The 19,831-nt window shown below is 41.2% G+C and overlaps 1 protein-coding gene across 5 annotated transcripts in view; it reads right to left on the bottom strand.

The window, feature by feature from the left end:
• LOC308609219 (sex comb on midleg-like protein 2) overlaps positions 1-19,831 on the bottom strand; it is a 142,793-nt gene that overhangs the window by 74,623 nt on the left and 48,339 nt on the right. For all 5 annotated transcript variants that reach the window (XM_081222842.1, XM_081222839.1, XM_081222838.1 and 2 more), the window contains exon 7: positions 1,812-2,055. In XM_081222842.1, coding sequence (XP_081078968.1) covers positions 1,812-2,055 — 244 coding nt within the window. The remainder of the gene's footprint in view (positions 1-1,811; positions 2,056-19,831) is intronic.

The following is a 19,831-nucleotide window of genomic DNA, read 5'->3' as shown; positions in this document are numbered from 1 at the left end:
ACCACACTCCTAGCAGCAGGACAGAAGCAAGAAGAAGGAAGAGAGAATGGTACATTCACTTGTCTGTAACACGCTACCTGTACTTTTATCCCACTGACAAGGACTTAAGTCTCACAGCCATAACTAACTGCTAAAAAGGCTGGAAATCTAGTCTTTATGTTAGGCAGCCAAACTGCATTATTAAGGAAAAAAATAGGGAGACCAGTTACTGAAGGACAGTATCATTCTGGGCTACACAATCCAAAGTTACCATGTCCCAAATTGAACTCACGAGTTTTCAGAACACACTGCGCAATTTCACACCTTTGTGATGTGTCCACCCTACCTTTATCTCCATTCTGCCTGGCAAACTCCTTCTTCTCTCTTAATACTCACATCATGTGTCCTTTTGTGAAGCTTTCCTTTACCCAACCACCTTTCCGCCAGCCTAAACAGACCAGATGTCTTTTGGGCACCTTCATATCTAGCATACATCCCTAGTTTTACACTGCTAATTCTGTATTGTTTTTTTTTTAAAGTCTATCCCTCCATTCATCCCTCTCCCACTAGAAGGTAAACTTCTTGAGGGCAGAGACTATGCCTTATTTTATTTATTTATTTATTGGCCGCACCACAGGGCTTGTGGGATCTTAGTTCCCCGACCAGGGATTGAACCCGTGCCCTCTGCTGTGGAAACATGCAGTCCTAACCACTGGACCGCGAGGGATTTCCCATGCCTTATTTTAGTATCATATGCACATAAATCTGTATCACACTAAATTTTACAAAAATCAACCATTAACATCTCTTTCCTAAAATTATGGCAGCAGGGAACCAAAGAGGTACCTAACAAAAAGACCATCATGGTATGTAGTATTGTAGTATAATGGGATGTGTTAAAGTTCCAAATTACAGAAGATTCTAATAGCAGTTACAAGAATAACATGGCTATGTGCTCATACCTAGCCACTGCCCTCCTCCACCACACTACCTACTCATTTGCTACACCCATCTTTTTTTTTTCCGGTATAAATAAATAAATTTAGTGGGGTAAATTTTAAGTATGTTTACATTTGATTCCACTTACAAGTTTACATTTAACTTAGGCCAAATGATTGGGTTCTGTGCTTAGAGTCCACTTAAATCTCAGCAGTTATTCCATCACAGAAGACCAGGTTAGCCATGTCTACGTCCTTGGAAGAGTCAACCAAGGAGCTTCAATATTTTGATGACTTTTCTTTGAAAGAAAATATCTACGCTAGATGACACTATATTCAACTTAGGAAGCGCAGCGTTACGACTGATAAACACATGACGGAAATAACATACTGATCTATGATGGCTTCCACAGTCAAAAATTTTTACAGACATGTAGATTTTACTTAACACTATCAAAGTATCAATTTAACTAGAAAAAACAACCAAAATCATGTAAAACATGTATATAACACTTGTTATGCCCAACCTTTTAAAAACTATCTTCAAGATACAAACAATGGAATGCCGTGTGTAATTTTAAATAGAATATCAACTATAAAGGTACCTGAGCACCCCAAAATGTTTCTAGCAGCAAGGCTTCAATAGTCTAAGTGTGACTTGTAGCTTTGTCCATATTCCCCAGTGTGGACTGTCAATTCAGACCATGATGTTGTGTTGGCCCTCAAAAATTCTAATTGTAAACTTTTACCTCCAGTTCTCTAACCTGGACAGTACCCTCGCTGTTCTGCCTGGTGCTCCTCAGTTGGACATGAAATCCTACCCTCAATGCCAAGAGCAGTTAGATCTAACTTCAAGAAAATAAAAGAACATGTATTAGTTAGTTATTATCTTACCATGAGTTCCTGGTGGTTGTAATACATCTCCTGTCAGGCGACACCACCCAACTGGGAAAATATCTCGACAATCATACTTGCACCAATAATCAAAAGCTCCACTCCAGCCATCGAATGTGATATAAACTTCATCTCCTTTAACATTTCCAATAGTTGCAGGGCAGATCAGATAAGGGTTCTTTTTGTCTATAGCTTCAAGTTTCATTCCCACTTTAAAACTATTTAGAGGTGGCTTTGGTGGTTCCTACCAAAACATTAGAAAAAAGTTTTCATTATTAAAATGTATTAAGAAGCATTTGCTCAGTTGTATTCTTACAACCTTTAGCAACCAAAAATTAAGCTTCATGTTTATCAACTAAATACAGGAAGAAACAGTTCTCACAGATTCCTCTGAAACTCTGCTCTATAATATCTCACTTACTCTGGAGCAGAGCCAAGAACCTAGAAGAAAACAAAACCAGCCTGACAGTAATGCATTCATTCATTCACTCAAGAAGTATGTATTATATACTATGTACCAGGAATTTAGCATTCATAAGTGAACAAAAATATCAAGATCCCTGCTCTGGTGGAGCTTATATTCTAGTAGTGGTGGTAGCAGGGGTAGGGGAGCCAGATAGGATGAAGGGGAGGAAGCAATAACAAGAAATTTTAAAAGAGAGAGTCAAACAAACCTAAAAATATATAAATTATAGGGTATTTTGAAAGATAGTAAGTCCAAAGAGAAGGAACAGCAGCAGGTAATATCTAAAAAAAAACCTCAAATATAAAATGCAGATACAAGAACATGAAAGTCACACAAGTCTGGGGTCATTTATGATATGCAATCCAGAAACAAATAATTAAAAGTATTCCTTAAGGACTTCCCTGGTGGTCCAGTAGTTAAGAATCCACCTTCCAATGCAAGGGACACGGGTTCGATCCCTGGTCAGGGCACTAAGACCCCACACGCTGTGGGGCTTGCCCTGCTCTACAGCCCACCTGCCACAATTAGAGACAAGCCCACACGCCACAAGGAAGAGCCCGCATGCCGCAATGAAAGATCCCACGTGCCACAACTAAGACCTGACAGCAGCCAAATAAATAAATAAATAAATGTTTTTAAAAAATAAAAGTATTCCTTAGTTACAGAAAGTTAAAGCATGCAAATGCTAACAGGATTCTTAGAAAGACCAAGTGCTATGTTAAAAGCAACATCTGTGTTTTTTTTTTCAATTTGCTCTTTTTTTTTTGCAGTATGCGGGCCTCTCACTGTTATGGCCTCTCCCGTTGCGGAGCACAGGCTCTAGATGTGCGGGCTCAGCGGCCTATGGATCACGGGCCCAGCCGCTCCGCGACATATAGGATCTTCCCGGACCAGGGCACGAACCCGTGTCCCCTGCATCGGCAGGCGGACTCTCAACCACAGCCCCACCAGGGAAGCCCCACCAGGGAAGCCCCACCAGGGAAGCCCCACCAGGGAAGCCCCACCAGGGAAGCCCCACCAGGGAAGCCCTTCAATTTGCTTTTTATCCTAGTAAATGGCACCATCAGCAATCCAATCACCCAAGCCAGAAACCTGGAAATGGTCCTAGACTTGTGGTTCTCAGCCTGACTGAACATTAGAATCACCTGGAGCCACACTGCCAGCGCTATTGATTAAATCAGTCTAGGTGGGGCCCAGGGCATGTTTTAATTGCCCAGATCCAAGGCTGAGAACCACTATCCTAGATGTATCCTTTCCCCTTAACACAATCAAAGACCACAACCTGCCAATTCTACCCGCTAGATCTTTAGAATAACGATATTGAAAGTTAAACCTTCAGGGGACTTCCCTGGTGGTGCAGTCGTTAAGAATCCGCCTGTCAATGCAGGGGACATGGGTTCCAGCCCTGGTCCGGGAAGATCCCACATGCCACGGAGCAACTAAGCCCACCCGCCACAACTACTGAAGCCCGCGCTCTAGAGCCCGAAAGCCGCAACAAGAGAAGCCACCGCAGTGAGAAGCCTGTGCACTGCAACAAAGAGTAGCCCCTGCTCACCGCAACTAGAGAAAGCTTACGCCCAGCAACGAAGACCCAACGCAGCCACACATACATACATAAATAAATAAATAAACCTACCTACCTTAAGGAGTGCTTATTATATATATATATAAAAGGTAACCTTCAATTGTTTAGTATATGCCAGGCACAGTTTAAATATTTTCCATATATTCATTTAATTCTCACAACAATCCTATAAAGTCAGTGCAATTATTATACCCATTTTACAGATGATAAAACTGATGCACAGTGGCCTAAGACTATACCATAAGTATCAGAGCTAGATTTTAAACTTAAATAGCCAACTTTGTGAAACACCCTACACCCCATCATCTGCTGGGCCAACTCCAACTCATCCACATTTCAAAGCCCAATTCTCCTGGTCTCTTTAAGGCTTCCCTGACCAATGCCTGCCCACTCCAAGGCCCACCAAAGAGGTGCTCTTGCCTTCAACTGTGAAACTATTGTTAAAATGTGTTCACTCCTCTGGGACTTCCCCAGCAGTCCAGTGGTTAAGACTCTGCCTTCCGATGCAGGACGTGTGGGTTCAATCCCTGGTTGGGGAGCTAAGATACCACATGCCGTGGGGTGCAGCCAAAAACTTAAAAAATAAAATGTGTTCACTCCTCTATGAGACAAAGGGATTCTTAAAGCCAAGTACCACATCTTTTACATATTGTTATTTCCAGCACAGTACCCAACAGTAAGCATTTTTTAAATGAATGAACCAAGGAATCACCTGGAGAACAGTAAATGAGCTCTCAACTAACTCTTTCACCAAGATATAATTTTAAAAACCTATCTGGTAGATTTGTTCCTTTTAAAAATGCCTCCTTTACTGTAAAGCAATTATACTCCAATAAAGATGTTTAAAAAAAAAAGCCTCCTTTAAACCCATCTCAACATCCCATGCTTTCTCTGTTTCCTTTAGCCTTGCAATCTGAAAATTCCTTAATTCTTAGCCTTCAAAGTCCTTTTAATTACATATTCTTAATATGATTCTTAAAACCACCCTGAAGGGTTTCCCTGCTGGCGCAGTGGTTGAGAGCCCGCCTGCCGATGCAGGGCACACGGGTCTGTGCCCCGGTCCGGGAAGATCCCGCATGCCGTGGTGCGGCTGGGCCCATGAGCCATGGCCGCTGAGCCTGTGCGTCACGGGAGAGGCCACAACAGTGAGAGGCCCGCGTACGGCAAAAAAAAAAAAAAAAAAACACCACCCAGAAAGTCAGCAGGGCAAAAGTTAGATTGATCAAGGATCAAAGTATTTGATAAATAGCTGGTAAGTAAGAAGCAGAGTCACATACTGACACTTCGTGAAAGGGCCAAAGGTCCGTTATCAGTTATTACATATGGAAAGAGGGGGGGGCAGATTTTACAAAGTATAACCATGGAGGTTGATATATTTGTGCTAGACATTCACAGAATACAAAAAACATTCAAGACACATATAAGGATCACAGGGCCTTACACTGTCATTTAACAGAGTAAGACTTTCCATAGCAAAGTAAACTAGATCAAATGGCAATATACATTTTCTGCTACAAAACAGATTTAAGACAGTCATGACAAGAGAAACAGAACTAATTTTAAAATTCAAATGTATAACCTAAAAAGAAATCCCAATATGACAGTATGTTATCAATATCACTATTGGCTGGCAAGTAACAAAAACCAGAAAATGATTACAGACAAAATGCAATTTATTCTCTAAAGATTTTCATACTGTTTATTAATTCTTCTAGATTTCATGAAAACTCTATCAAATTTTCTTACATAAGTGCAGCCATACAAATAAATATTAATAAAGGTCTAGAAGAAAACAAACTTTTATTTTAAAAAAATCAAAGGAACTACTGTTTTAATAACACAGTAAATGAAAGGACTTATCTCAAAACAACCTCCTTCCAGATTTAGGTAACTGACAAAATGGTTCCCTCTGCTGTCCACAAAAGGTAATGATACAAAGTTGCTTTATTTTTTTTATTTTTTTTTCCAAAGATCTCATTTATTTCAAGTTTAAGAAAGCCAACTGACCTAGATACTAGGTCCTTCTAAAGGAGCCATATCAGAACTCCCTGACACAAAAGACACTTCCATTTTCCATTTCATATGAAAAGCAAATTACCATAGCAATTGACCTCAAAGAGTGCATAAGGAATACAATGGTCAAAATCCAGCATAAGTAACACATGCATTTTTTGCTTCTTTTGAAACAAGCTTTTCTTTAAAAAGGTTACTTTAAAAAATCCAAATGTATGCAATAAAAATACCTGGAATGTAGCATTTTGGAGTTCATCCTTTATATTCTTTTTTTTTTTTTTTCCCACCCCTCCAGGCGGTCACAAAGCACCGAGCTGATCTCCCTGTGCTATGCGGCTGCTTCCCACTAGCTATCTACCTTACGTTTGGTAGTGTATATATGTCCATGCCGCTCTTTCACTTTGTCACAGCTTACCCTTCCCCCTACCCATATCCTCAAGTCCATTCTCTAGTAGGTCTGTGTCTTTATTCCTGTCCTACCCCTATGTTCTTCATGACATTTTTTATTCTTAAATTCCATATATATGTGTTAGCATACAGTATTTGTCTTTCTCTTTCTGACTTACTTCACTCTGTATGACAGACTCTAGGTCCATCCACCTCATTACAAATAGCTCAATTTCATTTCTTTTTATGGCTGAGTAATATTCCATTGTATATATGTGCCACATCTTCTTTATCCATTCATCCGATGATGGACACTTAGGTTGTTTCCATCTCCGGGCTATTGTAAATAGGGCTGCTATGAACATTTTGGTACATGTCTCTTTTTGAATTATGGTTTTCTCAGGGTATATGCCCAGTAGTGGGATTGCTGGGTCATATGGTAGTTCTATTTGTAGTTTTTTAAGGAACCTCCATACCGTTCTCCATAGCGGCTGTACCAATTCACATTCCCACCAGCAGTGCAAGAGGGTTCCCTTTTTTCCACACCCTCTCCAGCATTTATTGTTTCTAGATTTCTTGATGATGGCCATTCTGACTGGTGTGAGATGATATCTCATTGTAGTTTTGATTTGCATTTCTCTAATGAGTAAAGATGTTGAGCATCCTTTCATGTGTTTGTTGGCAGTCTGTATATCTTCTGTGGAGAAATGTCTATTTAGGTCTTCTGCCCGTTTTTGGATTGGGTTGTTTGTTTTTTTGTTATTGAGCTGCATGACCTGCTTATAAATTTTGGAGAGTAATCCTTTGTCAGTTGCTTCATTTGCAAATATTTTCTCCCATTCTGAGGGTTGTCTTTTGGTCTTGTTTATGGTTTCCTTTGCTGTGCAAAAGCTTTTAAGTCTCATTAGGTCCCATGTGTTTATTTTTGTCTTTATTTCCATTTCTCTAGGAGGTGGGTCAAAAAGGATCTTGCTGTGATTTATGTCATAGAGTGTTCTGCCTATGTTTTCCTCTAAGAGTTTGATAGTGTCTGGCCTTACATTTAGGTCTTTAATCCATTTTGAGCTTATTTTTGTGTATGGTGTTAGGGAGTGATCTAATCTCATACTTTTACATGTCCCTATCCAGTTTTCCCAGCACCACTTATTGAAGAGACTGTCCTTTCTCCACTGTACATTCCTGCCTCCTTTATCAAAGATAAGGTGACCATATGTCCGTGGGTTTAACTCTGGGCTTTCTATCCTGTTCCATTGATCTATCTTTCTGTTTTTGTGCCAGTACCATACTGTCTTGATTACTGTAGCTTTGTAGTATAGTCTGAAGTCAGGGAGCCTGATTCCTCCAGCTCCATTTTTCGTTCTCAAGATTGCTTTGGCTATTCGGGGTCTTTTGTGTTTCCATACAAATTGTGAAATTTTTTGTTCTAGTTCTGTGAAAAATGCCAGTGGTAGTTTGATAGGGATTGCATTGAATCTGTAGATTGCTTTGGGTAGTAGAGTCATTTTCACAATGTTGATTCTTCCAATCCAAGAACATGGTACATCTCTCCATCTATTTGTATCATCTTTAATTTCTTTCATCAGGGTCTTATAATTTTCTGCATACAGGTCTTTTGTCTCCTTAGGGAGGTTTATTCCTAGATATTTTATTCTTTTTGTTGCAATGGTAATTGGGAGTGTTTCCTTGATTTCACTTTCAGATTTTTCATCATTAGTATATAGGAATGCCAGAGAGTTCTGTGCATTAATTTTGTATCCTGCAACTTTACCAAATTCATTGATTAGCTCTAGTAGTTTTCTGGTAGCATCTTTAGGATTCTCTAGGTATAGTATCATGTCATCTGCAAACAGTGACAGCTTTACTTCTTCTTTTCCAATTTGGATTCCTTTTATTTCCTTTTCTTCTCTGATTGCTGTGGCTAAAACTTCCAAAACTAGGTTGAATAAGAGTGGTGAGAGTGGGCAACCTTGTCTTGTTCCTGATCTTAGTGGAAATGGTTTCAGTTTTTCACCATTGAGGACGATGCTGGCTGTGGGTTTGTCATATATGGCCTTTATTATGTTGAGGAAAGTTCCCTCTATGCCTACTTTCTGCAGGGTTTTTATCATAAATGGGTGTTGAATTTTGTCGAAAGCTTTCTCTGCATCTATTGAGATGATCATATGGTTTTTCTCCTTCAATTTGTTAATATGGTGTATCACGTTGACTGATTTGCATATATTGAAGAATCCTTGCATTCCTGGAATAAACCCCACTTGATCATGGTGTATGATCCGTGCTGTTGGATTCTGTTTGCTAGATTTTGTTGAGGATTTTTGCATCTATGTTCATCAGTGATATTGGCCTGTAGTTTTCTTTCTTTGTGACATCCTTGTCTGGTTTTGGTATCAAGGTGATGGTGGCCTCGTAGAATGAGTTTGGGAGTGTTCCTCCCTCTGCTATATTTTGGAAGAGTTTCAGAAGGATAGGTGTTAGCTCTTCTCTAAATGCTTGATAGAATTCGCCTGTGAAGCCATCTGGTCCTGGACTTTTGTTTCTTGGAAGGTTTTTTATCACAGTTTCAATTTCAGTGCTTGTGATTGGTCTGTTCATATTTTCTATTTCTTCCTGATTCAGTCTTGGCAGGTTGTGCATTTCTAAGAATTTGTCCATTTCTTCCAGGTTGTCCATTTTATTGGCATAGAGTTGCTTGTAGTAATCTCTCATGATCTTTTGTATTTCTGCAGTGTCAGTTGTTACTTCTCCTTTTTCATTTCTAATTCTATTCATTTGAGTCTTCTCCCTTCTTTTCTTTTTTTTTTTTTTTTTTTTTTTTTACTTTTTATTTTATATTGGAGTATAGCCGATTAACAATGTTGTGATAGTTTCAGATGCACAGCAAAGGGACTCGGCTATACATATGCATGTACCCATTCTCCCCCAAACTCCCCTCCCATCCAGGCTGCCACATAACATTGAGCAGAGTCCCCTGTGCTATATAGTAGGTCCACTGGTTATCCATTTTTTTTTAAGTTTATTTATTTATTTTTTTAATTAGTTTCTGCTTTATAACAAAGTGAATCAGTCATACATATACATCTGTTCCCACATCCCTTCCCTCATGCATCTCCCTCCCTCCCACCCTCCCCATCCCACCCCTCCAGGCGGTCACAAAGCACCGAGCTGATCTCCCTGTGCTCTGCGGCTGCTTCCCACTATCTATCTACCTGACGTTTGGTAGTGTATACACGTCCATGCCTCTCTTTCGCCTTGTCACAGCCCACCCTTCCCCCTCCCCATATCCTCAAGTCCATTCTCAAGTAGGTCTGCGTCTTCATTCCCGTTTTGCCCCTAGGTTCTTCATGACATTTTTTTTTTAAATTCCGTATATATGTGTTAGCATACGGTATTTGTCTTTCTCTTTCTGACTAACTTCACTCTGTATGACAGACTCTAGGTCTATCCACCTCATTACAAATAGCTCAGTTTCGTTTCTTTTTATGGCTGAGTAATATTCCATTGTATATATGTGCCACATCTTCTTTATCCATTCATCCGATGATGGACACTTAGGTTGTTTCCAGCTCCGGGCTATTGTGAATAGAGCTGCAATGAACATTTTGGTACATGTCTCTTTTTGAATTATGGTTTTCTCAGGGTATATGCCCAGTAGTGGGATTGCTGGGTCATATGGTAGTTCTATTTGTAGTTTTTTAAGGAACCTCCATACCGTTCTCCATAGCGGCTGTACCAATTCACATTCCCACCAGCAGTGCAAGAGTGTTCCCTTTTCTCCACACCCTCTCCAGCATTTATTGTTTCTAGATTTCTTGATGATGGCCATTCTGACTGGTGTGAGATGATATCTCATTGTAGTTTTGATTTGCATTTCTCTAATGATTAATGATGTTGAGCATTCTTTCATGTGTTTGTTGGCAGTCTGTATATCTTCTTTAGAGAAATGCCTATTTAAGTCTTCTGCCCATTTTTGGATTGGGTTGTCTGTTTTTTTGCTATTGAGCTGCATGAGCTGTTTATAAATTTTGGAGATTAATCCTTTGTCAGTTGCTTCATTTGCAAATATTTTCTCCCATTCTGAGGGTTGTCTTTTGGTCTTGTTTATGGTTTCCTTTGCTGTGCAAAAGCTTTGAAGTTTCATTAGGTCCCATTTGTTTATCTTTGTTTTTATTTCCATTTCTCTAGGAGGTGGGTCCAAAAGGATCTTGCTGTGATTTATGTCATAGAGTGTTCTACCTATGTTTTCCTCTAAGAGTTTGATAGTTTCTGGCCTTACATTTAAGTCTTTAATCCATTTTGAGCTTATTTTTGTGTATGGTGCTAGGGAATGATCTAATCTCAAACTTTTACATGTCCCTGTCCAGTTTTCCCAGCACCACTCATTGAAGAGGCTGTCCTTTCTCCACTGTACATTCCTGGCTCCTTTATCAAAGATAAGTTGGCCATATGTGCGTGGGTTTATCTCTGGGCTTTCTATCCTGATCCACTGATCTATCTTTCTGTTTTTATGCCAGTACCAGACTGTCTTAATTACTGTAGCTTTGTAGTATAGTCTGAAGTCAGGGAGCCTGATTCCTCCAGCTCCGTTTTTCGTTCTCAAGATTGCTTTAGCTATTCGGGGCCTTTTGTTTTTCCAAACAAATTGTGAAATTTTTTGTTCTAGTTCTGTGAAAAATGCCATTGGTAGTTTGATAGGGATTGCATTGAATCTGTAGATTGCTTTGGGTAGTAGAGTCATTTTCACAATATTGATTCTTCCAATCCAGGAGCATGGTATATCTCTCCATCTATTTGTATCATCTTTAATTTCTTTCATCAGTGTCTTATAGTTTTCTGCATACAGGTCTTTTGTCTCCTTAGGTAGGTTTATTCCTAGATATTTTATTCTTTTTGTTGCGATGGTAAATGGGAGTGTTTTCTGGATTTCATTTTCAGATTTTTCATCATTAGTGTACAGGAATGCCAGAGATTTCTGTACATTAATTTTATATCCTGCTACTTTACCAAATTCATTGATTAGCTCTAGTAGTTTTTCGGTAGCATCTTTAGGATTCTCTATGTATAGTATCATGTCATCTGCAAACAGTGACAGCTTTACTTCTTCTTTTCCAATTTGGATTCCTTTTATTTCCTTTTCTTCTCTGATTGCTGTGGCTAAAACTTCCAAAACTATGTTGAATAAGAGTGGTGAGAGTGGGCAGCCTTGTCTTGTTCCTGATCTTAGTGGAAATGGTTTCAGTTTTTCACCATTGAGGACAATGTTGGCTGTGGGTTTGTCATATATGGCCTTTATTATGTTGAGGAAAGATCCCTCTATACCTACTTTCTGCAGGGTTTTTATCATAAATGGGTGTTGAATTTTGTCGAAAGCTTTCTCTGCATCTATTGAGATGATCATATGGTTTTTCTCCTTCAACTTGTTAATATGGTGTATTACATTGATTGATTTGCGTATATTGAAGAATCCTTGCATTCCTGGGATAAACCCCACTTGATCATGGTGTATGATCCTTTTAATGTGCTCTTGGATTCTGTTTGCTAGTATTTTGTTGAGGATTTTTGCATCTATGTTCATCAGTGATATTGGCCTGTAGTTTTCTTTCTTTGTGACATCCTTGCCTGGTTTTGGTATCAAGGTGATGTCGGCCTCGTAGAATGAGTTTGGGAGTGTTCCTCCCTCTGCTATATTTTGGAAGAGTTTGAGAAGGATAGGTGTTAGCTCTTCTCTAAATGTTTGATAGAATTCACCTGTGAAGCCATCTGGTCCTGGGCTTTTGTTTGATGGAAGATTTTTAATCACAGTTTCAATTTCAGTGCTTGTGATTGGTCTATTCATATTTTCTATTTCTTCCTGAGTCAGTCTTGGCAGGTTGTGCATTTCTAAGAATGTGTCCATTTCTTCCAGGTTGTCCATTTTATTGGAATAGAGTTGCTTATAGTAATCTCTCATAATCTTTTGTATTTCTGCAGTGTCAGTTGTTACTTCTCCTTTTTCATTTCTAATTCTATTGATTTGAGTCTTCTCCCTTTTTTTCTTGATGAGTCTGGCTAATGGTTTGTCAATTTTGTTTATCTTCTCAAAGAACCAGCTTTTAGTTTGGTTGATCTTTGCTATCGTTTCCTTCATTTCTTTTTCATTTATTTCTGATCTGATCTTTATGATTTCTTTCCTTCTGCTAGCTTTGGGGTATTTTTGTTCTTCTTTCTCTAATTGCTTTAGGTGCAGGGTCAGGTTGTTTACTCGAAATGCTTCCTGTTTCTTAAGGTGGGATTGTATTGCTATAAACTTCCCCCTTAGAACTGCTTTTGCTGCGTCCCATAGGTTTTGGGTCGTCGTGTCTCCATTGTCATTTGTTTCTAGGTATTTTTTAATTTCCTCTTTGATTTCTTCAGTGATCACTTCGTTATTGAGTAGTGTATTGTTTAGCCTCCATGTGTTTGTATTTTTTACACATCTTTTCCTGTAATTGATGTCTAGTCTCATAGCATTGTGGTCGGAGAAGATACTTGATACAATTTCAATTTTCTTAAAATTACCGAGGCTTGATTTGTGACCCAAGATATGATCTATCCTGGAGAATGTTCCATGAGCACTTGAGAAAAATGTGTATTCTGTTGTTTTTGGATGGAATGTCCTATAAATATCAACTAAGTCCATCTCGTTTAATGTATCATTTAAAGCTTGTGTTTCCTTATTTATTTTCATTTTGGATGATCTGTCCATTGGTGAAAGTGGGGTGTTAAAGTCCCCTACTATGATTGTGTTACTGTCGATTTCTCCTTTTATGGCTGTTAGTATTTGCCTTATGTATTGAGGTGCTCCTATGTTGGGTGCATAAATATTTACAATTGTTATATCTTCTTCTTGGATCGATCCCTTTATCGTTATGTAGTGTCCTTCCTTGTCTCTTCTAATAGTCTTTATTTTAAAGTCTATTTTGTCTGATATGAGAATTGCTACTCCAGCTTTCTTTTGGTTTCCATTTGCATGGAATATCTTTTTCCATCCCCTTACTTTCAGTCTGTATGTGTCTCTAGGTCTGAAGTGGGTCTCTTGTAGACAGCATATATATGGGTCTTGTTTTTGTATCCATTCAGCCAATCTGTATCTTTTGGTGGGAGCATTTAGTCCATTTACATTTAACGTAATTATCGATATGTATGTTCCTGTTCCCACTTTCTTAATTGTTTTGGGTTCGTTATTGTAGGTCTTTTCCTTCTGTTGTGTTTCTTGCCTAGAGAAGTTCCTTTAGCATTTGTTGTAAAGCTGGTTTGGTGGTGCTGAACTCTCTCAGCTTTTGCTTGTCTGTAAACGTTTTAATTTCTCCATCAAATCTGAATGAGATCCTTGCTGGGTAGAGTAATCTTGGTTGCAGGTTTTTGTCCTTCATCACTTTAATTATGTCCTGCCACTCCCTTCTGGCTTGTAGAGTTTCTGCTGAGAGATCAGCTGTTATCCTGATGGGGATTCCCTTGTGTGTTATTTGTTGTTTTTGCCTTGCTGCTTTTAATATGATTTCTTTGTGTTTAATTTTTGACAGTTTGTTTAATATGTGTCTTGGCGTATTTCTCCTTGGATTTATTCTGTATGGGACTCTCTGTGCCTCCTGGACTTGATTAACTATTTCCTTTCCCATATTAGGGAAGTTTTCAACTATAATCTCTTCAAATATTTTCTCAGTCCCTTTCTTTTTCTCTTCTTCTTCTGGAACCCCTATAATTCGAATGTTGGTGCGTTTAATGCTGTCCCAGAGGTCTCTGAGACTGTCCTCTGTTCTTTTCATTCTTTTTTCTTTATTTTTCTCTGCAGCAGTTATTTCCACTATTTTATCTTCCACCTCACTTATCCGTTCTTCTGCCTCAGTTATTCTGCTATTGATCCCATCTAGAGTATTTTTTATTTCAGTTATTGTGTTTTAATCGATGCTTGATTCATCTTTAGTTCTTCTAGGTCCTTGTTAACTGTTTCTTGCATTTTGTCTATTCTATTTCCAAGATTTTGGATCTGGGAAATAGAATCTTGGATCATCTTTACCATCATTATTCTGAATTCTTTTTCAGGTAGACTGCCTATTACCTCTTCATTTGTTAGATCTGGTGGGTTTTTATCTTGCTCCTTCTCCTGCTGTGTGTTTTTCTGTCTTCTCATTTTGCTTATGTTACTGTGTTTGGGGTCTCCTTTTTGCAGGCTGCAGGTTCGTAGTTCCCATTGTTTTTGGTGTCTGTCCCCAGTGGCTAAGGTTGGTTTAGTGGGTTGTGTAAGCTTCCTGGTGGAGGGGACTAGTGCCTGTGTTCTGGTGGATGAGGCTGGATCTTGTCTTTCTGGTGGGCAGGTCCACGTCTGGTGGTGTGTTTTGGGGTGTCTGCAGACTTTTTATGATTTTAGGCCACCTCTCTGCTAATGGGTGGCGTTGTGTTTCTGTCTTGCTAGTTGTTTGGCATAGGGTGTCCAGCACTGTAGCTTGCTGGTCGTTGAGTGAAGCTGGGTGCTGGTGTTGAGATGGAGATCTCTGGAAGATTTTCGCCGTTTGATATTATGTGGAGCTGGGAGGTCTCTTGTGGACCAGTGTCCTGAAGTTGGCTCTCCCACCTCAGAGGCACAGCACTGACTCCGGGCTCCTCAATTTGGGATGATGTGTTGTCTATTCATGTATTCCACAGATGCAGGGTACATCAAGTTGATTGTGGAGCTTTAATCCGCTGCTTCTGAGGCTGCTGGGAGAGGTTTCCCTTTCTCTTCTTTGTTCTCACAGCTCCTGGATCTCAGCTTTGGATTTGGCCCCGCCTCTGCGTGTAGGTTGCCGGAGGGCGTCTGTTCTTCGCTCAGACAGGACAGGGTTAAAGGAGCAGCCTCTTCGGGGACTCTGGCTCACTCAGGCCGGGCGGGAGGAAGGGGCACGGAGTGCGGGGCGAGCCTGCAGCGGCAGAGTTCGGCGTGACGTTGCACCAGCCCGAGGCGCGCCGTGCGTTCTCCCAGGGAAGCCGCCCCTGGATCCCGGGACCCCGGCAGTGGCGGGCTGCACAGGCTCCCGGAAGGGCGGTGTGGGCAGTGACCTGCGCTCGCACACAGGCTTCTTGGCGGCGGCAGCAGCAGCCCCAGCGTCCCACGCCCGTCACTGGGCTCCGCGCTTTCAGTCGCGACTCGCGCCCGTCTGTGGAGCCCCTTTAAGCAGCGCTCTTAATCCCCTCTCCTCGCGCACCAGGAAACCAAGAGGGAAGAAAAAGTCTCTTGCCTCTTCGGCAGCTCCAGAGTTTTCCCGGACTCCCTCCCGGCTAGCTGTGGCACATTAGCCCCCTTCAGGCTGAGTTCTCGCCGCCAGCCCCAGTCCTCTCCCTGCGCTCTGACCGAAGCCCGAGCCTCAGCTTCCAGCGCTGCGCGCCCCAGCAGGCGAGCAGACAAGCCTCTCGGGCTGGTGAGTGCCGCTCGGCACCGATCCTCTGTGTGGGGATCTCTCCGCTTTGCCCTACCCAGGTATGTGGGGGTTTCTTGCCTTTTGGGAGGTCTGGGGTCTTCTGCCAGCGTTCAGTAGGTGTTCTGTCCAAAGTTGCTTTAAAATGTGTTGTTTTCTTAAAATAAATTTATTTACTTATTTATTTATTTTTAGCTGCTTTGGGTCTTCGTTGCTGTGCGCGGTCTTTCTCTAGTTGCGGCAGGCAGGGGCTACTTTTCGTTGTGGCACGCGGGCTTCTCATTCCGGTGGCTTCTCTTGTTGCAGAGCATGGGCTCTAGGCACGCAGGCTCAACAGTTGTGGCTCACGGGCTTAGTTGCTCAGCGGAATGTTGGATCTTCTCGGAACAGGGCTCGAGCCCTAAAATATGTTTTTAAAGAATATAGTTCGTGGGCTTCCCTGGTGGCGCAGTGGTTAAGAATCCGCCTGCCAATGCAAGGGATACAGGTTCGAGCCCTGGTCCGGGAAGGTCCCGTATGCCGCGGAGCAACCAAGCTGGTGAGCCACAACTACTGAGCCTGCGCTCTAGAGCCCACACGCCTAGAGCCCATGCTCTGCAACAAGAGAAGCCACCGCAGTGAGAAGCCCGTGCACCACAACAAAGAGTAGCCCCCACTCGCCGCAACTAAAGAAAGCCCACGCGCAGCAACAAAGACCCAATGCAGCCCCAAAAATTAATTAATTAAAAAAATATATATATAGTTTGTCATCATTCATTCTTGAATGACTTCCTAAACACAAAGATATAATTTGCAAAAGCAATAGCTAAAATAAACAAGGGATCATTCTCTTTTCTTTTACTGTAAGAAAATGATTCTGTTCTAGGTGGTGGCTAGCAAAGAATGCCCTTTTAACCTCCCTCCTTGCTTAGCTACAATATGGTTCTCCTTACAGGCTACTTTTTCACATATCCCTCTGACTGAAGCCAGTCTCAGCATTACCTACATTACCCTTCTGCCTGGAATATTCTTAGCCTTGTAGTCTCAAGGTTCATTCTCTCCCTTTCTCCACAACTTCACTCAAATGGCAACTTCTCAGCAAGACCTTCCTGGCCAACCTATCTAAAATGACACCGTCCCTTCTCCTTAGCATATACAACTATCAAACATAATACACATGTATTTATTATGGTTTACTATAAATTTACCAAGCTAGAAGGTAAGCTCCATAAAGCCTGGAGTTTTTTATAGCTTTGTTTACAGCTATATTCCTAGAGTCTACCTCTGATCACAAACTCCTATCCTTAATTTCTACTTTCTTACTTTTAATCAATTACTTCTTTGGCCTCATCAAGAACTGTAGTCCTTTAACCTTCATTTATTCATTTACAAATATTTACTGAGTGCCTACTAAATGCCAGACACTACTGAAGGTTCTTGATATATATTAGCTAGCAAAATAAAAATCCCACCCTTGCAGTGCTCACATGCTAGTAAAGAGAAAGATGAGGAACATAAGAAGTAAAATATATTCTATGTTATAAATGATAAGTGCTCTGCAAAAAGAAAGAGAGAGAGAGAGAGGGAAGAGCAGAGTAAAGGGAGATCCAGAAAGCAATGTACGGGAGGGGTTGTGCAACTGTAAACAGGGTAATCAGGACAAGCCTCATCTGAAGGTGACATGTGAACAGAAGCCTGAAGGAGGTGATTATTAACCATGCAGTTATCTAGAGGAAGAGTGTTCTAGGCAGAGCCAACAGCCAGGGCCAAGGCCCTAAAACAGGAGATGTGTCTGAAATATTCAAAGAACAAGGAAGCAGAGTGTGGCTAAACTGCAGTATGCAAGTGGGTGGGCAGTAGGAAACGAGGTCAGAGAGATAGTGCCGGGTCGTATCATGTAGAGCTGTGGAGGCCACTGTAAGAACTCTGGCTTTTACTCTGAGTAAAACAGGGAGCCCCCTGGGTGGTTTTGAGCAGAGGAGTGATATAATCTCACTTATGTTTCTTTTTGTTTGTTTGTTTGTTTCTGCGGTACGCGGGCCTCTCACTGTTGTGGCCTCTCCCGTTGCGGAGCACAGGCTCCGGACGCGCGGGCTCAGCGGCCATGGCTCACAGGCCCAGCCGCTCCGCGGCATGTGGGATCTTCCCAGACCGGGTCACGAACCCGTGTCCCCTGCATCGGCAGGCGGACTCTCAACCACTGCGCCACCAGGGAAGCCCCTCACTTATGTTTTAAATGGAATACTCTGGTTGCTGTGTTGAGTACAGACTGTAAGGTTATAAATAAAGAGATCTATGAAGAGGTTACCACAGTAATCCAAGTGAGAGATAAAGGCAGCTTGTTCCAGCCAGATAGCAACGGAGATGGCAAGAAGTGGTTGGATTTCAAATATATTTTGAAGGTAGAGCAAATAGGGTTTCCATATGGACTGGATGTAGTGTGCGACAGAAATGATCGCCAAGGTTTTTGGCAGAAGCAAATGGAAGGATAGTTGCTACTCCCTGATATGGGAAAGGCTGCAGGTAGAGCAGTTTGACATGTCTGTTAGACATCCAAGTAGGGATACTGAGTAGGTAGGCTGGATATACAAGTCTGAGCTGGGAGCAAAAGGTCTGGAGCGGAAATATAAATTTGAAAGTCATCTGCATATAAACTGTATTTAAAGCCAGGAATTAGATGAGATCAGCAAGGAATTAATACAGATCAGAGTTTCTCGAACATGACACTACTGTCATTTGGGACCAGAACATTCTGTTGTAGGGGCTGTTCTGTGCAGTGTAGGATGTTTAGTAGCATCCCTGATCTTTATTCACTAGGTATAAGTAGCACCCACATACACACACAGTTGTGATAACCCAAAACGTCCCGTTTCACTGTATAAAGAAGAGAAGAGGGGACTTCCCTGGTGGTGTCCAGGGGTTGAGACTCTGCGCTCCCAATGTGGGGGGCCCAGGTTCGATCCATGGTCAGGGAGCTAGATCCCACATGCATGCCGCAACTAAGAATCCGCGTGCCATAACAAAGATCCTGCACACAGCAACAAAGGTCCCACGTGCTGCAGCTAGGACCCAGCACAGCCAAATACATACATACATACATACATACATACATACATACATACATACATACATACATAAATTATTTTTTTTAAAAAAAGAAGAGAAGAGGACCAAACACTCTAACATTCTATCACACCCGTTCACGTCCAGGTTACAGAGCATCATATCACCACTTTCTTCTCAGCACCCCAAACCAACTTATCCCCTTGTCCTTGTTCTGTTACCTCCAAACCTTAGTTCAATATCACCATCCACTTTACTATTTATTCTCAGTTGCCAAGCACTGCTGGAGAAAAGTCCCACATGCTTACTACATGTAGTGCTACACATATTTAGTCTTCATTCTCAGGTGAACCCTCCAAAATACTGTCGTATGTCCCTAGGTCGATCCCTCTCCCATCCTACATGGCAGCTATTCCAAACCTTTATCATTTGCCTTAAGACCAATAATGTTTCCTCACTATACATTCATTACTTTATTTGTTAACTGACTTTCTCCCAAACCACAGAGTAAGCTCTCTGCCTTGGTGTTGGAATATAGTAGACTTTCCATCTATGTATGAATCCTTCCCTCCGGCCTTTGTCAGTTTCCTATTTCAGAGTAAATCGAGGCCATCAGGAATGAACTCTATCAATATTCTGCCCCCACAATTACAAATTTAACTCTATCTGAGGACACTTTTCAGCTGGTCTTCAGTTCTTGCTAATGTAACTGAAGAACTTCCTATCTACCAAATAGTCAAGAATCAGCTTTCCTTTTAACTGACCTCTACTAAGTACCTGATATGGGTACTTATACATCATAAAGGTGAGTGGGTATTTCTCAAGGTTCTAAACTTGACACTCTTCTCTTCTCCTTCTATATATTCTCTTTGGACTACCTCATTCATGCTCAAGGCTTCCACCCCTACCATTTAAGCTAAAAACTCCCAAATCCACGTACCCAAGCCAAACCTTATTTCTAAGTTCTAAATACTTTATGTCTAATGTCTGGTGGTAGTCATTCCTCCTCAAACTTCCCAGAGGCACTTCAACATGTCGAAAACTAAACCTACCTTCTCCCTCTCTATGTATTCATCTCCTGTACTCCCCCATCCTTTCTTTATTCATCGAACAAACAAGT

This window comes from Mesoplodon bidens, assembly GCF_964165515.1.
Source record: "Mesoplodon bidens genome assembly, chromosome: X".
NCBI lineage: Eukaryota > Metazoa > Chordata > Mammalia > Artiodactyla > Ziphiidae > Mesoplodon > Mesoplodon bidens.
The sequence above is the reverse complement of the archived record's forward strand: the minus strand, read 5'-3'. Positions and strand labels throughout refer to the sequence as shown.